General features: G+C 39.4%; 1 protein-coding gene across 1 annotated transcript in view; it reads left to right on the top strand.

Annotated features, from left to right (window-relative positions):
• Positions 1 to 23869: 23869 nt before the first annotated feature.
• LOC114649909 (uncharacterized) overlaps positions 23870 to 25258 on the top strand; it is a 32881-nt gene continuing 31492 nt past the window's right edge. The window contains exons 1-3 of the mRNA XM_051926739.1: positions 23870 to 24571; positions 24652 to 24770; positions 24844 to 25006. Of these exons, the coding sequence (XP_051782699.1) occupies positions 23902 to 24571; positions 24652 to 24770; positions 24844 to 25006 (952 nt within the window). The 5' untranslated portion in view covers positions 23870 to 23901. The remainder of the gene's footprint in view (positions 24572 to 24651; positions 24771 to 24843; positions 25007 to 25258) is intronic.

Here is a 25258-nt window from a genome sequence, read left to right as displayed (position 1 = left end):
GTCCACACAACATCCCCCTACTCACACGTGTGTGACACCACATTTGCCCGTATAATATGCCCTGGCTGCAAAAGGTTTCAAGAGTTGTTCACAATACTGAGCCTAAAACAGAACTGAATATAAGCAGTTAAGATGGTGGCTTTAAAGGCCGGTGAAGGAAGTGACATTTTTGGGACTGTAAGTGGCATCATCATAAGTGCCGGAAGTGGAAGTGACATCTCCGGAGGCGCCGGAAGAAGAAATGATGTCCTCAGAGGCACCAGAACCCAACGGGATTTCCCGAGAATGGTCTGCAAGGCACTAAGAGAGACAGTCAGTGCACCCCACCACCCCCTGGTCTGTTGTAGAATTACAATTACTCAGGCCCTTTAGCTGCCTCCTACTCGCACGTGTGTGACACTATGTATAAGCACATGAGAAAAGTAGACACTATATTTTACTAAGCATTAAGATATAAGAATTAGGATTAAAAAGACTTTTGCCTACATATTTTATTATTCTGTATGAGATAGAAACCATCAATAGTTCATTAAGCCAAAAAGGTTTGATATGCAGGAGAGCTGGAAGGGATGGGCCCTCACTTAGAGAGGGAATGTGAACTCTTTGGCCGTAAATAACTGTAGCAAGCACCGAGCTAATAGGGAGTAAGGACAGGCCTTGTCAAACAGAAATGATGGACAGAGAGGGGTTTGACACCACCTCGTGTAAGAAACATTGATAGAATTAATTAGAGGAGAGATCAGAGCAGTGAAATGACAGGAGTCAGATGAGGATGAATAATGGCTTGTATGATAAGAATTGTAATAAATGTAAGAGATGCCTATGGCCGCTCGCTTATTCCATCCGAATTGAGTCCGTATGTGCATCATACAATAAATCTTGAGTCTGCTGTCTGTTCTGAGACTCCGAGGGTCTTCTTTGGGGCTGAGGGTGCTCATGCTGCCTAATCTGCTTCAACACTCCCAACCTCTCTATTGACGTTAAGACAATGATTAATAAATGTAACCATGGGCGCCGTAAAATCATATGTCATGTGGTACACAAATTATGTGACAAGATGTGCAAAATGGCAGTGCCCATGCAAAAATCTTACAAAATGTCAGCAAAACGATGTCTCTGAAATAATGGTAAAAATAACTTCTTTATATATGATATGCTACCGCGGCTGTCCATTTGTCTGTCCAGGATTTCAAATCACCTGTAGCTCGCAAACCATTTGACCTATTGACCTGAAAGTTGGTACACATATACTACATGATGTTTACTGTCCGCTTTTGGGGTGATGATTGACTTCCAAGGTTATTCCTCTTTTTATTTTTATTTTATTTTATTGTAGAATCAACTCTTAGCAGCAGTCAGCAGGGCGGCTGTGCGGTGCATGTGTACGGGCGCCATTCTCATCCCTACCACCTTTGCCATCACTTCCCCTATGTCTTCATAACTTAAATCATTCTTGAGGCAGATTGAAAACGGGGTAAGGATAACATTGTAAGTATTTGCAACACAAACACTGATTTAATCAGTTTTAATGCGAAAAGATGCCAACGAAAGAAGAGAAGAAGTGGGCCACTAGGGTGGAGAAAAGAAGTACTGCTCAAGAAGCAGTAAGCCAATCAACCTCTGAGCAAACGAATGCTAAACGTACAGAGAAAGAGGATGAAAACTAGGAATGCTCAAGTCAAGTGTATTCGCTGCACGTTATCATGCAGGGTGCCGTTACTGGTGTATTATAATACAAAACATAACATTATCTGTGCAGTCTTAACAGCAGTCACTTTTATGTCACGTCTGTCTTTGAAATTAGAATACAATATAGTGGGATCAAAAAATATTCTGACCCCCTCACTTTCTGCACACTTTATTATGTTGTAGATTTAATGTTAAATGGATACATTTTCCATTTTTGCCGATCAATCTACACTCAATAACTCGTACTGACAAAGTGCAAACATGTTCTCACAAAGGTTTACAAACAGAAGGATGTGTGGGGTCCAGGGTGGATCAACAGGCTGCATTAATGATGGAGATGAGTCAGAGTACAGGAAGGTTGTGGAGAACGTTGTCTTGTGGTGTTGGGACAACAACCTGCAAGTCAACATCAGCAAAACAAAAGAGCTGGTGGTGGACTTCCAGTGTGCCAAGGAGCCTCAGAGACAAGTCAGCATTCACAGGGAGGATGTGAAAGTGGTGCAGAGCTACAGTACCTGGGGGTCCATATAAATAATAAAAGGGACTGGTCTGACAACACAGTGGCTCTGTACAAGAAGGGTCAGAGAAGACTGGACTTGGTAAGGAGACTCAGGTCTTTTGATGTCTCAGCAAGCTGCTGGAAATGTTCTACCAGTCCATAGTAGCCAGTGTGGCGTTCTACGCTGCAGTCTCCTGGGGAAGACACCTGAGCTCAAAAGAAGCACAATGCCTGAACAAACTTATCAGAAAAGCCTGCTCCTCACAGGGTGAACCTAGGACTGGAAAGTGTTGTGGAAAAGATGATGAAGGCAAAATTGCATTTCCATCATGAAAAACACCCTAACTTCCCCCCAGGAGGTGTTCTCCTGAAGCACTTTTAGCCACAGGCTCATTCCACCATGGAATGACTCTGGGGGTCTTTTCTGCCCACTGTTATCAGGGAGTTTAATGCTTCCTCCTGACTTACTTGTTTATTCTGAAATATCTGTACAATGCACATTCATTGATTGATTGGCTATATTGTTTGTCCTGTGAGTCTGTATTCTTGTTTTTATGTTTCTTCTGCTGCTGCTGAATTTCACCTTGGGATTAATAAAGTTTATCTAATCTAATACTGACAAAAAACGGTTTACAAACAGAGGGGTATGTGGGGCCCAGGGTGGGCTTGATCTCACTGTGGTGGTAGATCGTTGTTGTAGAATGAGGTGTTGTGGGATTTGTCTTTGGAATGGTGCTGGTTTGAGTAGAATTGGCGTGATGAATTAGCTACCTACCTGACCTGTGCAGTTGTTGTTAATGCTAACAGTAGCTTTGGGTGTCTCACTAGCCACCTTGTTGCTAATATCACCACAATATACAGTACCTTTCAAAAGACCCTTTAAGTGTAATATTTGCAGTTTTCCTCTTTTGTTTCCTTTTCTTTTCTCACTCCCAGTGTAGTAATCTGTCCATATCTCTTTCTGTTATGATCACTTTTACACTGGCTAATTTAGTTATGCTGCATTCTACAACAACTTTTCACCTGCATCTGATGGCATGGTTGCTGCAGGATGAACGTGCCTCCGGTTTTGAATAATACATCTTCTCCCCCCTAATTTTAAACTTCATCATGAGTACAAATAAGAGTTTTGTTTGTCACTTTATTGAAATATTCAAATGTGTCTGTGTTTATATTTTTATGGGCAAACAGAAATTGCAGATTGAGGAATGGGGTCCCTGGATGGCTGTCCACTTGACCTCCCTCTTCTCGTCCTTAAGATTGCTCTGCTTGTGCCCAGTGGTCTGATCTAAGCCTCTAGCTGCCATGGTGTGTCAATCATTACTAACTGCAACTGACCCTTTGCTAATCTATGCTTCTCAGTGTCTTACTATGGAATTTCAACTCTCCCCTATATCAAACAAAGATCTGACAGCATCTTCTGCCAATTATCCCTGCAGTATTACATGTCATCGACGTGCCTTGAGGAGAGAGTGAAAACATAAGCAAGCACACAAAATTTTAAAAAATAAAGAAATAAAAAGTTTCAAAAGAACAGCACAGTCAGACATTCTCAGACTTTGGCGCTTTTTCATCTTTTTGTGTTTTTTCTTTTAACAGGTGGAGTACAGCCATGGCCAAACGTTTTGAGAATGTCACAAATATTAATTTTCACAAAGTTTTCTGCTTCAGTGTTTTTGGATCTTTTTGTCAGATGTTTCTATGGTATACTGAAGTATAATTACAAGCATTTCATAAGTTTCAAAGGCTTTTATTGACAATTACATTAAAGTTTATACAAAGAGTCAATGTTTGCAGTGTTGGCCCTTCTTTCTTTTCAAGACCTCTGCAATTCGCCCTGGCATGCTGTCAATCAACATCTGGGTCAAATCCTGACTGATGGCATCCCATTCTTGCATAATCAATACTTGGATTTGTCAGAATTTGTGGGTTTTTTGTTTGTCCACCCGCCTCTTGAGAATTGACCACAAGTTCTCAATGGGATTAAGGTCTAGGGAGTTTCCTGGCCAAGGACTCTGGGAGTCTCTGCCTGCCTTGGCTTGTAAGGTGTAAAGCGAATATTCCAGGGCTTCATGAAATGCAGAGGTTGGTATACCAGTGTGATATTTTATATTTAATCACCCATCCTTCAGGGTAATATGCTGGCTGCTACAGTACAGTCTGCACTCATGACACCTGTGTGTTGATAGTGTGATATCATTTGTGATTCATATAGGCATGCTCACACTTGGGGCAATGATCTTTATGTGTGTGCCAATTTGCATGAATGCAGCTTGCCTTAACAATACCTCTTGTGGAGTGATGGAGAAATGTATAAAACTCTGAAATTACCTCATGTGTTATAAGAGTATTCAAAGTTTGGTGCAAAATTTAGGAAATGGCTGGTGGTGACATACCTAAATCATTGTTGTTGCAAAGCTGCATTTTACAGGTAACATTACCACTGTTCCATTCCATTCGAACTAGTGTGGTACTGAGGTGTCACCCATTGCACGACTGCACTCTGGTCCTAATTTGGGATCCTGAGGTGGTTCGTCGTGTGGTGGGTGCAGCAATGTGCTATATCAGTGCCTGTATCAGTTACACCATCATTTCATCTGTCATTGTGTGGCGTAGATAATAATCATAACTCTTTACATTTATGTATTTCTTTTCACACTACTCAAAGCACTTCAGTGAGTGAGGAGTCACTTCCACGCTAGTGTTTAGATCTGGCAGTGCCATGCCAACAGTGTATGTGCCCAAAAGAAGTCTGACTGCATTCTCGGTACCATTGCTCAAGTACTAAAGTGTCTGTAGCCACACTTTTCATAACTGATGGCAGCCCATTCTTGCATAATCAGTGCTTGGAGTTTGTCAGAATTTGTGGGTTTTTGTTTGTCCACCCGTCTCTTGAGGATTGACTACAAGTTCTCAATGGGATTAAGGTCTGGAGAGTTTCCTGGCCAAGGACCCTGGGAGTCTCTGCCTGCCTTGGCTTGTAAGGTGTAAAGCGAATATTCCAGGGGTTCATGAAATGCAGAGGTTAGCAGTAACATATCTAAACAGCAATGAGTGCATAGCAGTAATAATGGTAATCTTTAAACACTGTACCAGACCACCCACTGTCTCAAACTGATAGTCAACTGGCTCTCATTAACATAAAGGAATTCCAATAAATCAATGTCGTATATTTCTTTCAGAGTCAATTTTCCACAATATGATGGAGTAATCCTGATATTTCATTAAAATATTGATGAATACGTCAGCCCTGATTTCTGTTTTGCCTTTCATTTTAAAGCCTGTTGAAAACACATTTCATAGGCAATGCAATTAAACCATTGTGAGACAGGAGTTAATAGTAAGAAAATTAAAGGCTCACACTAAATTTCTTGCTGTGTATTTATTGTGTAGATAACACCACTCAATAAACTGCAGGGGAAGCACAGAAACAAATAATATGGCTTGCAGACAGGTTCAGATAAAGGGAAAACATACATTTTTTTCTGTTAGTGCCTCTATGAGGCAAACATCGAAATGCTAGACTGGCAGAAGACTAAAATAAAAATGGAAGTCGTCAGCTAAATTGTAAGCAGAGAGCTGATGGACCAGACAAAAGCAGGTCGTGAGTGGCAGAGAGTGGGAGTCATAAACTGAATGATCGCTCGTCTACAGCATGCATTAGAGAGAAAAAGAGAGGCAGCAAGAGACAGAGGGAGCAGAGGGAATGAAACAACGCAGGATTGTCTTTGTTGACTTAATTAGTACGGTACATGCAGTGCATTCTAGAGCCTCTGCTTGAAGGTGCTCGTGGTTAATGAATAAGTTCATCTTTTTGCTGTAAAAGTATTTCTTTTAATCATTCGAATTATGCTAACATTTAATATACTTGAGAAGGTTTAGTGCTCACACATTAGGGTCATTTACATTTAATTTCACCCCCAATGACTTTACTTAAGTCGTGCAAGTCTGCAGCCAATCCACCAGCACTTCTAGTGTGTATTTTTGGACACATCTGCACTAATTCTGTTTGCTATGACTAGCACGACCTTTTCTTTTCAACTTAGAGGAGTCATACAGCATCTGAGAGGTTTCTCTCCATTAGCTTCTCTTTCCTTAAAAGCTTCAGCCCTCCAGCACCACACTCTTAGTTTATTTAACAGGCAGCCATTTCCAATGGGATTTCCTGTACCTGTTCAGGACTAAGCGGGTTAGAAAATGAAAGACTGACTGTAGTGAGGCACATGTTAATTTTCAAAGGAAGCAGGCAGTTCTGTATCACAATATTGCATGTTGATGAGATAGCTATCGAAACAGTCTGGTCTTCATAGCAGGTGACTCTTTTGCAAGACTGGTAAATATCTACATCCTGTAGACAGCCATCACAATAACCTGTAACAGAATTATTCAGGAAATTTGCCTTTTCACTTATCACCTCCGTCTCAACAAAGGGGGACAACTACCCCTTCATCTATTGGCTTTTACATTTGTTTTTGCCTAAGAGACAAAGAACCACCCATTGCACAAAAATTGTTCCCGTCTGACAACTCTCCGGGTCTTCATTTCTCTGTGGCCGTTTTCTGTAGTCCATTCCCTATTCGTGCCCAACTTTGGAGCCATGTCTGCTGCAGCCACTGCTTGCCATCCAGGAAAACAATCCTCCATAATAAGGGATATGTAATACTCCTTTACATCAATTCATTTTGAAGAAAGCATTCACTTAGTGGCATTGGAAGATTCATGCTGTGAAATGTTTCAATAGTATTTGTCCAACACTTCAGCTTACGTTTTTATGCAATTAAGAAAACCTACAAGATACACACTTATAATGTGAGGCATGAGCCGTGAACGACAGTGTGTCAGACATTGTGTCATTCCCATGAGTCTTGTGAGTCTCAGCAAAGAAGCAAAGTCAAAGGTACATCACTGAATAAAACTCTCAGGACGTCTACCTGTCTGTGATGGAGCACATTTCTTGACAAGTCAAAGTAGTTGCACAGCTCTGCCTCAGGCCAGCACTACTCTTATTGACAGTTAAGGGCAAATGCTTCTACTTAATGCCCTGGTACATTTGTGTATTTGCTAGAAGCACAGAATTTCTTTGTTTTAACTTCTTTTGTTCCATAAGCATAACAAAGTACTTTGTTATAGTTATCAGAAGAGGTGGCATCAACTTAAATGTAGAAAACTGTCATTTGATTCTTTTATAAAATTGCTGGATTCCATAGAGATATAGACTACACTGCAGGTGTAATGTTTTTGGATAGATAGATAGATAGATAGATAGATAGATAGATAGATAGATAGATAGATAGATAGATAGATAGATAGATAGATAGATAGATAGATAGATAGATAGATAGATAGATAGATAGATAGATAGATAGATAGATAGATAGATAGATAGATAGATAGAACTTTTTTGGTCCCCCAGGGTAAATTTGGCTTTTTATAGAAGATCTTTAACTAAATAAATAAATGTACAGGTAAATAAGTAAGTAAATAAATGAATATACATGCACACTTCAGTCTGAAAACAAACACCCAAATGACTATAAAGCAAGACAATTAAAAAGAAAGAAACTTTCTGACTTGGTAGTCATGGTCACAGTGAGACATTATGCAGACATGTTGATGTTGGTATAAAGGAACTCCAGCAGTGTTTCTTGACACACTTCTGCTGAATAATTCATTGATTTAAAGTCCTCAGTGCATCACATGGAGGATGTGCAGCATTATTCATAATGGCATTAAATTTTGTTTTAGTGCTGTCCTTTTGCTTCTACCTCCAGGAGGTCCAGAGTGCGTCCAATAGCTGAATCTTCTTAGTTTGTTGATTCAGTGTGCCTGTCTTGAAGTGATGTTACCAACCTAGCACACCAGAACAGAGAAAAATGCACTGGTTATCAGAAGGGTTGTAGAATATATAAAGGATGTCTCTTCCTACATTAAAGGAACACAGTCTCCTGAGGAAAAGAGCCTGTTCTGTTCTTTCTTATATAGTTCCTCTGAGTTACGAGACCAGTCCAACCTGTCATTAATGTGCACCCCCAAGTATTTGTACATCTACTTCTTGAATAGTAACTGGATATAGAGGCTCTTTTGTGCGGCAAAAGTCAATAACTAGCTCCTTGATTTTGCTAATGTTAAGATGTAGATGATTCTCTTTGCACCAAGAAACAAAGTTTGCCACCTGACTCCTCTTCTCTGTCTTATCCCCCTTATCAATGCACCCCATAAGAGCAGAATCATCTGAGAGTTTGTGAAAGTGATGTGACATGGTGTTACATTTATAGTTGGAGGTATACAGAGTGAAGAGAAAAGGAGACAGTACTGTTCCTTTTGCTGCTCCAGTATTGCTCACATCTGTATCAGATATTTGATATCATAAGAAAAAACACAGTGTATGTATATGTGCATATAAAATTGGACTATTGTAATACTTTTTGAAAACTTGTATATGTCACTAAATATAAAATAACAGATTCAAAGAAGTAATAATTACAAATTTAGAAAATGATAATCTAAAGTAGGGCGGCACAGTGGCGCAGTGGTAGCGCTGCTGCCTCACAGTTAGGAGACCTGAGTTCGCTTCCCGGGTCCTCCCTGCGTGGAGTTTGCATGTTCTCCCCGTGTCTGTGTGGGTTTCCTCCGGGCGCTCTGGTTTCATCCCACAGTCCAAAGACATGCAGGTTAGGTGGATTGGCGATTCTAAATTGGCCCTAGTGTGTGCTTGGTGTGTTTGTGTGTGTCCTGCGGTGGGTTGGCACCCTGCCCGGGATTGGTTCCTGCCTTGTGCCCTGTGTTGGCTGGGATTGGCTCCAGCAGACCCCCGTGACCCTGTGTTCGGATTCAGCGGGTTGGAAAATGGATGGATGGATGGATAATCTGAAGTAAATCTGACTTACTTTGCCTAGGTGTCGGTAGGCTTTTTTTTCACCTTAAACTTTGGTGCAGAAAGGCGAAAATATCTTTTTGTTCACTATAGAAACTGAAATTGACAAAATAAGTAGCAAACAGAGTATCTCTGTAAAAGATTTTTGTGTGATTTAAATGTGATAACAAACAAATATGACACCATTAGGCATATAAAAGCATATATGACCCTGTCACATGACCTTTATGAACAAAACCTTCTGGTCCTCTTAAGACACTCAGCAAAATGTTCTTGGGAGTTACACATGAATGTTCATGTTCCTCTTTGCAGTGTAATATATTGATTATGTTAGACTCCACATCAGCACAAGTGAAGCCTACTGTATGTCAAAGATGTCTGGTTGACCTTCTCAGGCTTATGAAGCCGTAGCTGGATTTTCACCTTAGCTTTTCTCTGTCTCTTTTATTTTTTCCTTCTCTCTCTACATGCAGCTATGCACTCATCCCACGTGTCTGTTGGGTTATAAAGGTGCTGGTCTGTTAGCTGCTATCTCAGTGGTACTGGACATGGTTTCTGTGGGATCAATTAAATTTCTGTTTGGAAAGGTGGTCTGGCAGCTGATCTGAAACTGAAAAATCATAATTTGGATTATCACAGGACATTTTCCTTGACTCTGTTATCAATGTTCTCTTAAATTATACAGCACATTTATATATGTATGTATATATATATATATATATATATATATATATATATATATATATATATATATATATATATATATATATGTATATATCTACAGTTAGGTCCATAAATATTTGGACAGAGACAACTTTTTTCTAATTTTGGTTCTGTACATTACCACAATTAATTTTAAATGAAACAACTCAGATGTAGTTGAAGTGCAAACTTTCAGCTTTAATTTGGTGGAGTGAACAGAAAGATTGCATAAAAATGTAAGGCAACTAAAGCATTTTTTTAGCACAATCCCTTCATTTTCAGTTCATAAACAGTAGCAACAACTAATAATAAAAAACAACAGTAGCAACAAATGTACAGCATATAAACAAGCTATTAGGGGCAGATCTGAGGGCAGTGGGGGCAGCACAGAGTTCAGAGTCCTGATAGCTGAAGGGTAGAAGCTTCATCTGTCTGATGAATTAAAATTAGAATTAAAAGCCTTTATTGTTACTTGTTTAAATGTTTGATTGGTTTTTTTTTGCTGCATCTGAAAGGAGTAGCTGCTCTGTAATTTCATTATACATGGTATAATAACAATAAAGTGTTACATATACTGTATAAAACACTAAATAAAGGAATATAAAGAATACTAATTAATAGTTGCTAATTGCTAGGCAACATATGTGGTATGACTGATCATGCAGGCACAACATTTGAATTACCAATGATATGAATATTACACAAAGAATACTAATAATGTACGATATGACACATAGGACAAATATAACAATATTGTACTAGGCTGTGACTACTGCACATGAATTACCAATGATATGAATATTACACAAAGAATACTAATAATGTAGATACTGTACATAGGAGAGATAGAGCAAATATTGCACTGGACTGTGATTATTTCATTGAAGATTATTGCACATCTAAGAAAAGGTGAACAGGGGAGTGAGGTGAGATAGAAGGAGTGAGAAAAGAGAGACGATCCAAGACAGAGACAGAGACAGAGAGATGCTCAGTGCATGTTAAGATTCAATGTTGCTATGGCTCCGGGTAATAAACTGTCCCTTAGTCTGATTGTCCTTCATTTGATTGAACTGTATTGCCTACCAGAGGGTAACAGGTCAAACAGGTGAAAAACAGGATGTGAGGGGTCCTTCAAAATGTTTTTTTGCCCTGCCAAGGCAGCAGAAAGTATTTAAATCTTGTAGGGAGGGCTGTGAGCAGCCAACAATCTTCTGAGCTGTTTTGATGGCATGCTGAAGCCCACTCCTGTCACTATAGCACAGCGTCTGTACCACACTATGATGTCAGCACCCTCTTTATGGAGGAGCAGTAAAAGTTCAGATTATTCTTCCTAAACAGTCTCAGGAAGTGAAATCGCTGTTGTGACTGTTTAATGACTACTTTGGTATATGCAGATGAAGACAGGTCAGTATAGATGAATGTACCCAAGAAGGCTGGAACCTGTTTTCATGGTGCTCAGTGTCAGGCTATTTGTTGAGCTCCAAGTTAACAATTTCAGGACCTCCTTTCTCTAGAGAGACTCGTTCCCCTCTGAGATGAGTCCAATCACTGTAGCGTCATCAGCAGATTTGATGATGATGTTATTAGGGTGCACTGGACTGCAGTCAAGGGTGGAGAGGGAAAACAGCAATGGACTTAGCACACAACCTTTTGGGGAGATGGGGCTGATTGAACAAGTTGAGGAAACGTAGGGGACAGGTTTTATCATCTGAGGGCGATTAATGGGAAAGTTCTTTATCCAAGTGCAGAAGAGTTGGGAGAACTAAGGTTAGACAGTTTACTAACTAGAATATCTGGAATAATAGTATTAAAGGCTGAGCTATAGTCAATAAAAAGCATCCTCACATAGCTCCCCCAGTGCTCCAAGAGCTACGGCTATGGCATCCTCAGTGGACCGGTTTGATCTGTAAGAAAACTGGAGTCTATCAAAGTGGGAGGGAGACAGGCTTTGATGTAGTGTGAAATCAACCTCTCGAAGCACTTCATGACAAGAGATGTACTAGTAAGTGATATTGGGCGATAGTGATTAAAACTTTTAGTGGCTGATTTCTTCGGCACAGGAATGATGGTGGTTCAATTTAGACAGAGTAGAATGAAGGCTTGTCCCAGGGAGTGAAAAAGATGCTGGTTAGAACATGTGAGATTTGGTCAGCTTACTCTTTCAATACCTTCCCAGGTATCCCGTTGGGACCAGCAGCCTTCCTCGGGATTACTGACTTCAGCATTCATCTCACTTGATCCTCCTGTAAAGTAAGTGTCTGGACGCTAGAGTGTAAGGGGGGGCTGAGAGAATGAGACTGGGTGTTTCATCTCCAAACACGCAAAGAAGCAGTTCAGTTCCTCTGCTAGTGAAGTCTCTAGGCTCGCAGGTTTTTTATCACAGCTCCTTTAGTTGGTGATGTCCTGCATTCCCTGGCACACATACTGATGGTCATTCTCTGAGAGGTGGGCTTCTATCCTCCTTTTATAGATCACTTTGGCTTCTTTTATTCCTCTCTTCAGCTCGGCTCAATCAGCGCTATACAGAGCACTGTCACCTAACCTGAAAGCTGAGTCGTGTTCTATGAGGAGGGACATGACCTTGCTGGTCATCCAAGGTTTCTGGTTAGGGAAGACACAGATACACTTCCCTACAGTGACATTATCAGCACAGTGGATAGTGGAAGAAAGAGAGGGGTGGGAATGGTCCTTCACAAAACTATAGGTTTTGTGGGTACAATGCTTTATAAAGATGTCTTTAATGTAGGACAGAGAGGCCCCTCTGATATTTTCTGCTGTGTGCTTTATGTACCTTATGGTCAGAGATACTGCAGTTCCCAAACCAGACAGTGATGCGGCTGGTCAGAATGCTCTCAATGGTACCCCTGTAGAATGTAGTGAAAATGTGGGGAAGTAGGCTTGCCTTCTTCAGCCACCAATGGAAGTGATGCTAACGCACTTTCTTGGTTATGGAGGTGGTGTTAAATTACCACATAAGGTCAGCTGCCAGGCTCACACCAAGGAATTTGGTGCTCTTCACCAATTCCAACTCAGATCCCTCCATGTGTAGTGGGGTGTGGACAGCATGGACCTTCCTGAAGTCAATAATCATCTTACTCTTTTAACTCATTAACTAGATCATAATACATAGGAGTGATTATCCCAATGAGAACTCAAAGTATCTAAAACAAAACAGACTAAACAATACTTTGGGTCTGCCTACATAGGACTCTGATCCCAAGAATAACTTGTTGGGCACCTAGTGCACTTATCCACTTCACAGAGCCCATTCCCTTCTCTCTCTTGGGAATCTGAATCAAAAGCAAAAAGGGAAGTCATATTAGACCTTTGGCAAGAACAGCACACAGGTTTCATAACCTGACATATGTGATATTTGATTCACAAAGATCTCATGTTTCACTTTATTTAGGTAACTGGTGGAAGAGTTTAAAATATGAAAAGCGTAAGCAATGCTTAATGAAATAGCATGATATATGCTAACTTTCAACTTTAACTTTGCAAATAGTGAAAGGTACACTTTCCTTTAGAAGTGGGGTTGGGGCAAGGGAGTTACACTTCATAGTTAACGGCTCCAACAGCAGCTTGAAGACGTATTTTGCAGTTATTGGCCCAGAGCATATGTGTGTCCTGTAAGACTTGTGTTATATATAAACGTCTATACGTGGAAGCATGTGTGTCTGTTTGTTCGGCCTGGAAGTGTGAGGCTACAACATGAAGATCAAAAAGCCAACAAGGAAGCCAGAAGTTAACGAGTCGGAAGAAGAAAGAAGTACGAGGCTACAGCATGGAGCTGAAAGAAAGCGACTCAGTCGCCAAAGTGAAACCTCCAAGGAAAGGCAAACAAAAGAGAAACTCGCTTAGCTGCTGATAGACAAGTGGGGCGAGTACATCCACAAAATGAAACTGCCGACTCTGCATTTCAATTTTTTTCTGACGATTTCAATAGTTTCTAGGAGCCCAGACTTTTTACAGCATGGGCTTACACAGCTATTGACATATATCTGGATAAAAACAGATTGTCTTTCCAGCAGTAGTCTGCCACTGTTAATTAGGAGCTCCATAGTGCTCATAGAGCTAATAAATGGTTGCTGACATATGTAATGAAAGGGCCTGGAGCAGAGCTGAGAAAGCCACTAGGAAAGTACAGGAGAAGAAACATGGCATGCACGTACAAGGAGATTTGAATAGTTATAGTGATTTGCTACTGGAACAGGACAATCCATGTCGCCAGCATTGTGACATGTTTAATAAATGGTAAACTCCTGAGAGTGTCCATGGGGACTGGACAAGAAAACCCTAAGGTTGTATAAAATGCGAGAGTCCCTTCCTCACTGTTCCGTAAGATTTTTTGAAGGGTACATTCTTTGAAATATTTTTTGTATATTAGCTAAATGCTATGAAAGTCTTCATCAAGACTAACCAGTATGCCCTCTGATATAGATCTGGGGCAAGATGTGGATAGTTGGGTAGGTTTCTTTTAAAAAAAGCTTCTAATTTGCATATACGAAAAAATGTGCAGCTGTAAGGTAACATTTGGAGCATAACTAATCATTAGATGCAAATGTATTGCCTATATAAAGATACCTATGTGGCTTGATCCTTAGAATTTTCCATAAGTTAAACAGTGAGTTGGCCTGAGAAGGCAGAAAAAGGAATTTATCATGTACATGAGCAACAGGCAAGAGATTACTTTAAGTAATTGGTTGAGAACTAGATTGCTGGTAAATTGATGATAGCTGGAATTAACTGAAGCACAAATCAGGGTAATACAAGGAAGAACTAGAACAGGATTTGTTTTCCTTTACTAGTCAGGCCAGTGTGAATTTGTAAATTTGTTGCCCAAAATTAAAATTGAAAGTTAGGTAGTGCCGTGCCACCTTCTACTTTACATCTTTGTAGAGTTGCCTTTGAATGCTTTGAACATTTTAAATTTTAGATGAATGATGTTACAATTGAGTCCAATTTTTATAGAATGATTAATGTATATCGGGATATCCTGGAACAGATATAGAAATTTAGGAAGGATGTTTGTTTTAACAGTATTAATTTTCCCTGCTAAGAGGAGATGGAAAATCTGTTAAAGTCTTGTTTGATATTTTTTCCATGGTACTTGCAAAATTATATTGGAAAACATTTTTATATTTACTTGTGATGATTATCCCTATAAATTAAATTGTTTTGATTTTATGAATGAATAGCTATCCAGTCTAGTATGAAAAGATAGAGAATTCACTGGGAAAAATAAACTTTTATTTAGATTAGTTTTGAATCCAAAGATCATATTAAATATTCCTAACATGAGTTAAACTAATTGTAGAAATAAATGTGGATCTAATATATATATATATACAGTGATCCCTCGCTATATCGCACTTCGCCTTTCGCGGCTTCACTCTATCGCGGATTTTATATGTAAGCATATGGCGGAGTGGTGGCTCTGAGGCTAGAGATCTGCACTGGCAATCAGAAGGTTGCCGGTTCGAATCCCGTAAATGCCAATAGGGACTCTGCTCTGTTGGGCCCTTAAGCAAGGCCCTTAACCTGCAATTGCTGAGCGCTTTGAGTAGTGAGAAAAGCGCTATATAAATGCAAAAAATTATTAATTATTATTAAATTATTAAGCATATTTAAATATATATCGCGGATTTTTTGCTGGTTCGCGGATTTCTGAGGACAATGGGTCTTTTAATTTCTGGTACATGCTTCATCAGTTGGTTTGTCCAGTTGATTTCATACAAGGGACGCTATTGGCAGATGGCTGAGAAGCTACCCAACTTACTTTTCTCTCTCTCTCTTGCGCTGACTTTCTCTGATCCTGACGTAGGGGGTGTGAGCAGGGGGGCTGTTCGCACACCTAGACGATACGGACGCTCGTCTAAAAATGCTGAAAGATTATCTTCACGTTGCTACCTTCTGTGCAGCTGCTTCATGAAGTGACATGCTGCACGGTGCTTCACATACTTAAAAGCTCGAAGGGCACGTATTGATTTTTGACTGTTTGTTTTTCTCTGTCTCTCTGTCTCTCTCTCTCTCTCCCTGCTCCTGACGGAGGGGGTGTGAGCTGCCGCCTTCAACAGATTTGTACCGGCGGTGCTTCGCATACTTAAAAGCCAAACAGCCCTATTGATTTGTTTGCTCTTCTCTCTCTCTTTCTGACAGTCTGTGCTACTGACGTGCACTCCTTTGAAGAGGAAGATATGTTTGCATTCTTTTAATTGTGAGACAGAACTGTCACCTCTGTCTTGTCATGGAGCACAGTTTAAACTTTTGAAAAAGAGACAAATGTTTGTTTGCAGTGTTTGAATAACGTTCCTGTCTCTCTACAACCTCCTGTGTTTCTGCGCAAATCTGTGACCCAAGCATGACAATATAAAAATAACCATATAAACATATGGTTTCTACTTCGCGGATTTTCTTATTTCGCAGGTGGCTCTGGAACGCAACCCCCGCGATGGAGGAGGGATTACTGTATATTTATATATATATATATATATACAGTGATCCCTCGCTATATCGCGCTTCGCCTTTCGTGGCTTCACTCTATCGCGGATTTTATATGTAAGCATATTTAAATATATATCGCAGATTTTTTGCTGGTTCGCGGATTTCTGAGGACAATGGGTCTTTTAATTTCTGGTACATGCTTCCTCAGTTGGTTTGCCCAGTTGATTTCATACAAGGGACACTATTGGCAGATGGCTGAGAAGCTACCCAACTTACTTTTCTCTTTCTCTTGCGCTGACTTTCTCTGATCCTGACATAGGGGGTGTGAGCAGGGGGGCTGTTCGCACACCTAGACGATACGGACGCTCGTCTAAAAATGCTGAAAGATTATCTTCACGTTGCTACCTTCTGTGTGCAGCTGCTTCGTGAAGCGACATGCTGCATGGTGTTTCGCATACTTAAAAGCTCAAAGGGCACGTATTGATTTTTTTATCTGTCTCTCTCTCTCTCTCCCTGCTCCTGACAGAGGGGGTGTGAGCTGCCGCCTTCAACAGCTTTGTACCGGCGGTGCTTCGCATACTTAAAAGCCAAACAGCCCTATTGATTTGTTTGCTTTCCTCTCTGTTTCCTTTGAAGAGGAAGATATGTTTGCATTCTTTTAATTGTGAGACAGAACTGTCATCTCTGTCTTGTCATGGAGCACAGTTTAAACTTTTGAAAAAGAGACAAATGTTTGTTTGCAGTGTTTGAATAACGTTCCTGTCTCTCTACAACCTCCTGTGTTTCTGTGCAAATCTGTGACCCAAGCATGACAATATAAAATAACCATGTAAACATATGGTTTCTACTTCACGGATTTTCTTATTTCGCGGGTGGCTCTGGAACGCAACCCCCGCGATGGAGGAGGGATTACTGTATATATATATATATATATATATATATATATATATATATATATATATATATATATATATATATATATATATATACACACATATATATATATATATATATATATATATAAATAATGAATCATATTGTCTGCATATAATGCTATTTTATGTTTGAGTTCTTCTCTGATAATGCCCTTTATCTTAGGTTTCTTCAGGACACAAATAGCCAATGGCTTAATGGCTAACACAAAAAGTATTGGTGATAGATTTGACCCTTGTCAAATACCATGTTGTAATTTGAATTAATCTGAGTGTGTGTTATTAATGCAGACTGAGGCTTTTGGACTAGTTAAAAGTTATTTCATCCATGCAAATATATCAAATCTGCACATTGTAGAAAACAGATAATCCCATTTGACTCCATCAAAGGCTTTTTCTGCATCCATAGTTAGTAAGTCTTCTGACAAGTCAGATGTTGTGGGCCAGTATACTTCATTAAACTGCCGCTGAATGTACAAGGCTGAGTGTCTGCCTTTAATAAATCCATCTTGTTCTGTTGACATTGCTGAGGTCCAGCACTTTTTCAATTCTTCTAGCTAAGCCAGTCACTAGTATCTTAACATGATGGTACAGGAGTGGAACAATGCACACGTTTCTTGAAAAACAGTTATGAATGTTTGGGTTAGAATTTACTTTCTTTAGCTTCTTTAAACATTACAAACAATGGAGCTATTATTTAAAAAATATATTTAAGAAATGTAACTAGGTAGCCATCTCGACCTGAAGCTTTCAGCTTTCAGATGTTTCTAAAAGTATCAGTGGTTTTTCACATTGATTTAGGCTCCAAATATTGAGTTGTGGTATCTGTATTTTTGAAGATCCCTTTAGTTTCTGTCTAATCTTCTTTACATTGAAAAGAGTATAAAGAATTTAATGTGTCAGTCACCTCTTTATGCTCTCTGATTTTATTTCCAGTTCCACTGGTAATATCATTTGTTGCAGTACAAACTTCCCGCATGTGGATTTGCTGAGTGAGAACCTTATTAATGTTCTCACCCAGTTCATAATAAAGATGTCACAGTTTAAATATTAGTTGTTCAGTTTCTCTTGACGTCAAGAGAATAAATTCTGATTTCTTTTGAAGAAACTCATTAGGAAATATGGCATATTCTTGATCTGTTCTGGAAATCTCTGTAATCAGTTCTGATGCCTTCCTACTCTCCAGTATGTTTTTATGAAAGAGGTATAAAATAATTTCTCCTCTTAAACCTTCATTTCCCAGAGTGTTCCAACAGAAACATCTGAGGATGCACTGGTCTCGAAAAACAAATTAATTTGATCAGAAATAAATTCTATGAAGTGTTCACCTTCTAATGTCAGCTAGTTAAGATGCCAGTTGTGAGATGAGTATGTAAGGCATTGTGATGGAAGCTTCAAAAGAAGAGAAGCATCAAACTTATAAGATTTGATATTGGGCAAGAAATCATCATCTATGAAGAAATTGAATTGAATTCACAAGAAACTGTGATGTACAGGTGAGAAGAAGGAATATTCTCTTGAATTTGGATATAAAAGTCTCCATGGGTCTGATGCATTGTGATCTGCAATGTATTGTGAACACCTTTTGCAGTTTTAGAAGTTATAGTTGCTATTGTTGAAGACCTATCCAAGAATGGATTTAAAACACAATTAAAATCTCTGGCCATTATAATTTTATGAGGAACCAGAATTTTCCTAAATTCTCTGTCATCCATATTAGTTGTGTATATTTTTTAGGTATTAGGCATATATTGTATATATTTACTAGGGGGCTTTGCCCCCTGCTCACTTCGCTCGCCAACCCCAGGGCCTGCGCTACGCACTAGCCTCTTTGTGGTTCTGACGCTCGCGTATGGGAATGCGGATGTACAATTTAAACAGATTATTATTTCCATGGGAATTGTTGCATATGCATAATAGAACTAACTATTTTACATTACAGCAAGTAATTAACCATATAAATAGTAAAACGTAATAATTTGAAAGTAAGTTATGTTTCACGTTGCATTAGAGTTATTCGTTGAGTAATATGATTTCATTCTGTTTGGCTTTGAAATTAACACGCAAATACTTTTTAAACTTAAACTTTTACCATAAAACTTCAGTAAAAATAATTTTTTAAATTACATTTTCATCAATATACGTATTGAATTTTGATTCTGTGCTTGGACTTTCATTGTGACAACACAATGTATAACCACCCGTGACTGAATTTTGTTTCTTTCTCTCTATTAAATAAAATTACTTTTTCGAATGTTTGGCTCTGAGATTTGTTAATTGTCTTTGCAAAAGCTATTCTAATGGGAAACTGTTAATGTTTTACTATGAATGGCATATCAAGATCTCCTTTGTTGTCTAATGTTATCCGCGGAAAATTTACTACATTACCTTTTTTGGATACATCCTTCTTTCTACAGTAATTCGTGCGGTGGAGGACTGAACCGTGTTAACAGTTGTAGATATTCTTTGGGATATTGATGTTTTCATGTTTAGCACATTCACCACCAACTGTTTTAGCATAGTCTATTGATACGCATTTAACCAATTTGCCATGTAATCGATCAACGTTTTTGGTGTTAATTTGTTTGACTTCATTGTTTCTCAGTGCTAGGATTGCCTGTGTACTCATTTTTTCTGTTGATAACCCTTCGTGATGAAATTCTTCAATAAGATTTGGACATAATATGTCTTCTTTAATTGGGAACTTAAAGTGAGGAAAACTTTAAAATTCATAAGAGCTGAGACAGCAGGAACTGTGTCTGACAAAAGCATTCACACGAATGAAAGGTGAGAGTGCCGTGTGCGTGGTTGAATTTGGTTGAGAGGAGGATGTGACTTGAAAAAATCTCATGGACAAAGTCTCACGGGACTTGAAAAAATCACTTCAAAAAACTCATCTCGTCACATGATTTTTTTATACAAAAGAGAGATATATTTCAGATATTTACCAGGATTACTTCAGAGTTGAATAAATTCCCCACCACCATGACAAAACACCCTTCAGGATCACATACTACATCTGTTGATACAAGTGAGAATATTTTATGGACTACAATTCCCACACCTGGGGCCTCATGTATAAACGGTGCATACACACAGAAATGTTGCGTAAGAACGTTTCCACGTTCAAATCGCGATGTATAAAACCTAAACTTGGCATAAAGCCATGCACATTTCCACCGTAGCTCATACCCTGTTGTACGCAAGTTCTCTGCTCGGTTTTGCAGACTGGCGGCACCCAGCGTCAAAGCAGTGCTACTGTTCCTGTGTGGTTACCCTTTCTTAGATCCACATCTACGACGGCGGCTTTATCAAATACACTGAAATTAACTGCACATCGTTCATAAATTTAATGCATCCGATTGTAATTAACCTGTAACAACACCGATCCCTCTCCCACTTGGACAGAGGCAGTGGTGCTGTAAGAATTATGTTTCTGGACTTCTCTAGCGCCTTCAACACCATCCAACCTCTGCTCCTTAGGGACAAGCTGACAGAGATGGAAGTAGTTTCATACCTAGTGGCATGGATCGTGGACTATCTTAAAGACAGACCTCATTATGTGCATCTCGGGAACTGCAGGTCTGATATTGTGGTCAGCAACACAGGAGTGCCGCAGGGGACTGTACTTTCTCCGGTCCTGTTCAGCCTATATACATCAGACTTCCAATACAACTCGGAGTCCTGCCACGTGCTAAAGTTCGCTGATGACACTGCTATCGTGGGCTGCATCAGGTGTGGGCAGGAGGAGGAGTATAGGAACCTAATCAAGGACTTTGTTAAATGGTGCGACTCAAACCACTTACACCTGAACATCAGCAAAACCAAGGAGCTGGTGGTGGATTTTAGGAATGCTCCTCATGGACCCCATGATCATCAGAGGTGACTGTGTGCAGAGGGTGCAGACCTATAAATACCTGGGAGTGCAGCTGGATGATAAATTGGATTGGACTGCCAATACCGATGCTCTGTGCAAGAAAGGACAGAGCCGACTATACTTCCTTAGAACGCTGGCATCTTTCAACATCTGCAATAAGATGCTGCAGATGTTCTATCAGACGGTTGTGGCGAGCGCCCTCTTCTACGCGGTGGTGTGCTGGGGAGGCAGCATAAAGAAGAGGGACGCCTCACACCTGGACAAACTGGTGACATCCACTGAACAGTATCATCTCAAGACAGAGGAGCAGCTTCAGCTACAAACTGCTGTCTCTTTTCTGCTCCACTGACAGACTGAGGAGATCGTTCCTCCCCCACACTATGCAACTCTTCAATTCCACCTGGGGGGGTAAACGTTAACATTATTCAAAGTTATTGTCTGTCTGTATACCTGCATTGTTATCACTCTTTAATTTAATATTTTCTTTATCAGTATGTTGCTGCTGGAGTATGTGAATTTCCCCTTGGGATTAATAAAGTATCTATCTATCTATCTATCTATCTATCTATCTATCTATCTATCTATCTATCTATCTATCTATCTATCTATCTATCTATCTATCTATCTATCTATCTATCTATCTATCTATCACATAGAAGATCAAATACAAATCAAAGCATTCAACATGCTACTTTAGTTACAATGGGATTTGAGAAACTAGTAAATTAAACGATTTTAAGATGAAGTTTATGATGTTCTTCTTTAATGACAAAATAAACTACGTGATTAAAGTGGAAATTTCGAGATTAAAGTTGACATTTTGTTCTTTTTTCACACTGTGTGCCTTTTTTTTTCTCTGTACCCTAATAAGCTTTCATATGACACTCAGACGGTGGGCTACGACTCGCATTTTCACGGCGTCTTTGATATCTGACAACTTCTTTTTTATTTCGGGCACTTTGTGAACTTGAGCTTTCGAGTTTCTCCGACACTATGTCACTCGATCAACTTCCTTTTGCTGTTAATACCACTGTTTAAAACAACAAATAGTACGTTTTTCTTTGCCTCCACTTGGTATTCGCTGAAATTCTTCTATTTTTCCTCGTACTTTTGCTATTGCCTTTTCACAGAACACTGAGCTTAAGGGCTATTTATATTGATTAGCATTTTCAAATAGGAGTAATTCTGGGAGGAGTTGGGGTGGGGCAACAGGCTTGTGCACGTGCGTTAATTTCCACGCTGACTAGGATTTATGTAGCGGAAGAACGTGGAAGTTGGCGAATGCACAGATTTATGCATCTGGATTTTTTTGTGCGTAAGTACATTTCCGCTTTTGTGCTTACGTCATGTTATAGTGAGAATTCTATGCATGAGGCCCCTGGTGTTCTTATTATGGCTGGAATAACATATTTGACCAATCCAGTCTCTTTTCAGTTGAAACTGGGCCTTACCTGTTTGGAGATTTCTGGCTTACAAACTTCAGTGATTGATCAGACATATACAGCTTATGAGTGATAGGGGACATGTAATGATCTTAGATTTCAGTTTTAACCATAATTTCAAATGTATGTTGCTTTGTTTTCCATTACCAAGCTAGCACATAAATTGACACTTTCAGCTCTGTAGGCAAAAGCAATACAGAAATAATAACTTGTGTTCTTTCCCTTCTCTCTTCCAATAACTCCACCATCTTTGCTCCCTAAGTGAGACTAAGAGGAAACAAGACAGAGCCCGAAGAGACAGGGCAAACCATAAACATGAAAAATCAACCTAGCCGTGGTAAAATAAGGAGTAAACTGAGATATCAACAGTTAAAAGTACAATATTAATGATATTATGGAGAGATATAAGTAATATAAAAGATATTAAACTTAACAGATACAAGATATCTGTATAATTTCTCCTGGTGAACTTATGACCGTTTACTTGTTAAGATGACTTTAATTCTATGGCATGCCTCACCATTCTAAATTATTAGGCTGTTTTCAGGCTTTCAACAGTAAACTTTCATCTACATTTTCAATCCAATCTAATAATCAAATTTAAATCCATGAAGTACCAAACCCTGTGCCAGAAGAGTCAGCTGAAATGCAGTAACCAAAAATAGGTGGGAACAAATCCATTACAAGGTCCTCTCTGACACAGAAAGAAAAATGTAGGGCCAATAAACCAAAGAGATACACACACATTTGAGAAGATGAGTAGAGTAACAGGAGCAGAACCTCATGCAAACTCCACATGGACACAGGGTTTGGACTCAGGGGGCTGAGATTGTTGATGCGGTAATACGAACCACTGTGTCACCCTTCTACCTTTGTCACAACTAGCTGTTTGATTTGATATTGAAAGCTGAGTTGAACTTCATGGAAGAAACATGAATTTTCCCATTTGAGGATCAGAAGTCACATTTGTAATGAAGGACTGAAGAGTACCATACTACCTTGACTTAATAAAAAGCAGATCCAAGAAAATGTATGAAATGTATGTTTGAATTAGCCTTCTTTCTTTAAATTGTATACAAATGAAACACAAAGTCATTGGCTCCATTTCAAATATTAAAAGGGCCGAAGAGTGGAATTGAAAGCTCCACCCTTGTTAATTGAATCAGGCACTTGTTAAACAGGATCTTAAATATGGTGAGTAATTTTGATCTACCTATTAGGAAAAAAAAACATAATGGCACCTTTGATTTGGCAGGGAAATGATCTGCATGGACGCTTTTAAATGAAGCACCTAAAAAATTCCCAAATTGGGTGTCGTTAAGGAGAATCTTATGTCAGGTGTCACTTGTGTCTCATTATAAATAGATAGGCTGATGCATTTGTTATTTAAACTTTTAGTTATCTCTTCTTTTAGGTGCTTTGGTTTTCTTTGTGTGGGTTTTATGGTTGGCTTCTTTTTAAGATTAGAGTTCATGATGTTGCTGAAAGGGCAGGCAGTGCTGCCTTTGTTTTTATTAGTATGGGTCTCTGGAATTAATTTTATAAGTGGAGAAGAAGGTTTCTTAGAGGCCTTGGTAGATGATTCTAACCTAACTGTGGAAAAAATCGGCAGTAAGACAGATTCTTTCATTTCTCCTGTGTTGTCTTCTGATAAAGTAGTTACAAGTTATGGGTTTGAAGGTGGTGATAAAGATGGTTCAGGTCATCCATTGTATCAGGATTTTGATGTGCTAGATGTGGATGATATAAATGTCCCAATAAAACGGAAAGAATTGAATATTGGTGTGGTAAGTCATGGTGTGAAGGTGGTAAAAGCCATTAATTTCAATGAAAAGGTTGTAGCTGGAGGTGAATTGAGTGATCCTGTTGTGAATGCTGATGTACCCCGTGGAGCTGATTTAGAGGAGTTTGAACTACTGCAGGATAGAGAGGACCATGACAGTGAACACAGTGGTGGTTGGAGTCCTGAGCTGAAGTTTTACCGAATGAAGTTTATAGCTCCTTCTGAGCAGGTTTGTCATGAAGTGGCTGTGTTTCTATATGAGAGCAGTTGTGGTCTGATGTCCATGTCTGCCCAGTTTTTTGGATCTCCTGCTGATCTGAAAGTGAGATGTAAGTATGGTGTATACAGATAGTTTATGCTGTCTGATACAGTAATGTTGAGTAACTTCATTTTTATTTGCCCCTTCTAGTGAATTCTTCCTTTGTGCAAGTAACCAGAATTGCTCACCAATGCAAGTACAAAATGGAAAAGAGAACTGGATCCTTCATTTTTACAGCATACAATGATGGTTGCAATGTGCAGAAAATAGTAAGAATTTTTGGTTCATTTGTAACTTGCTGCCCCCTTCAGGAGTTTTACTGCAAGCTTTCTCCCCCTGCAGAGAGGCTGTTATGTCCTGACTCTTCTTTGGCAAAATGAGAAGGTGTCCCTTGCCTGTCCAGCAGGTGATGTTTCTGTTGGCCTTCCACCGGCTGTGCTCTGCAATGACACCAGTATGACTGTTAGGCTCCCTTCAGGGTCTCCTGATGACCTAAAAGTGAAAGGTGAGTCTCTGCTTTCAGTTGTCTGAATGGATTTGTGACCCATCTGCTGGTGCTGGGTGTAGTCCTGGGTGGTCTCCCCTTTTGAGTGTCTTTGGTAATCTAAAATTATTACTGCCCCTGACAAATACACAAAGATCTTTCAAGAGCCATCTTGACTGCAAAACTCTGTGCACTTGAGTACTGATTTGTGTTCCTGTAGTAGTTCCTGAAACCTGTTCTATGCAATCTCAACTGTTTCTTAGCATCGTCTTG

This window comes from Erpetoichthys calabaricus, chromosome 4 (assembly GCF_900747795.2).
Source record: "Erpetoichthys calabaricus chromosome 4, fErpCal1.3, whole genome shotgun sequence".
NCBI lineage: Eukaryota > Metazoa > Chordata > Cladistia > Polypteriformes > Polypteridae > Erpetoichthys > Erpetoichthys calabaricus.
Note: the sequence above shows the minus strand (reverse complement) of the source record. Positions and strands in the feature narration are given on the sequence as shown.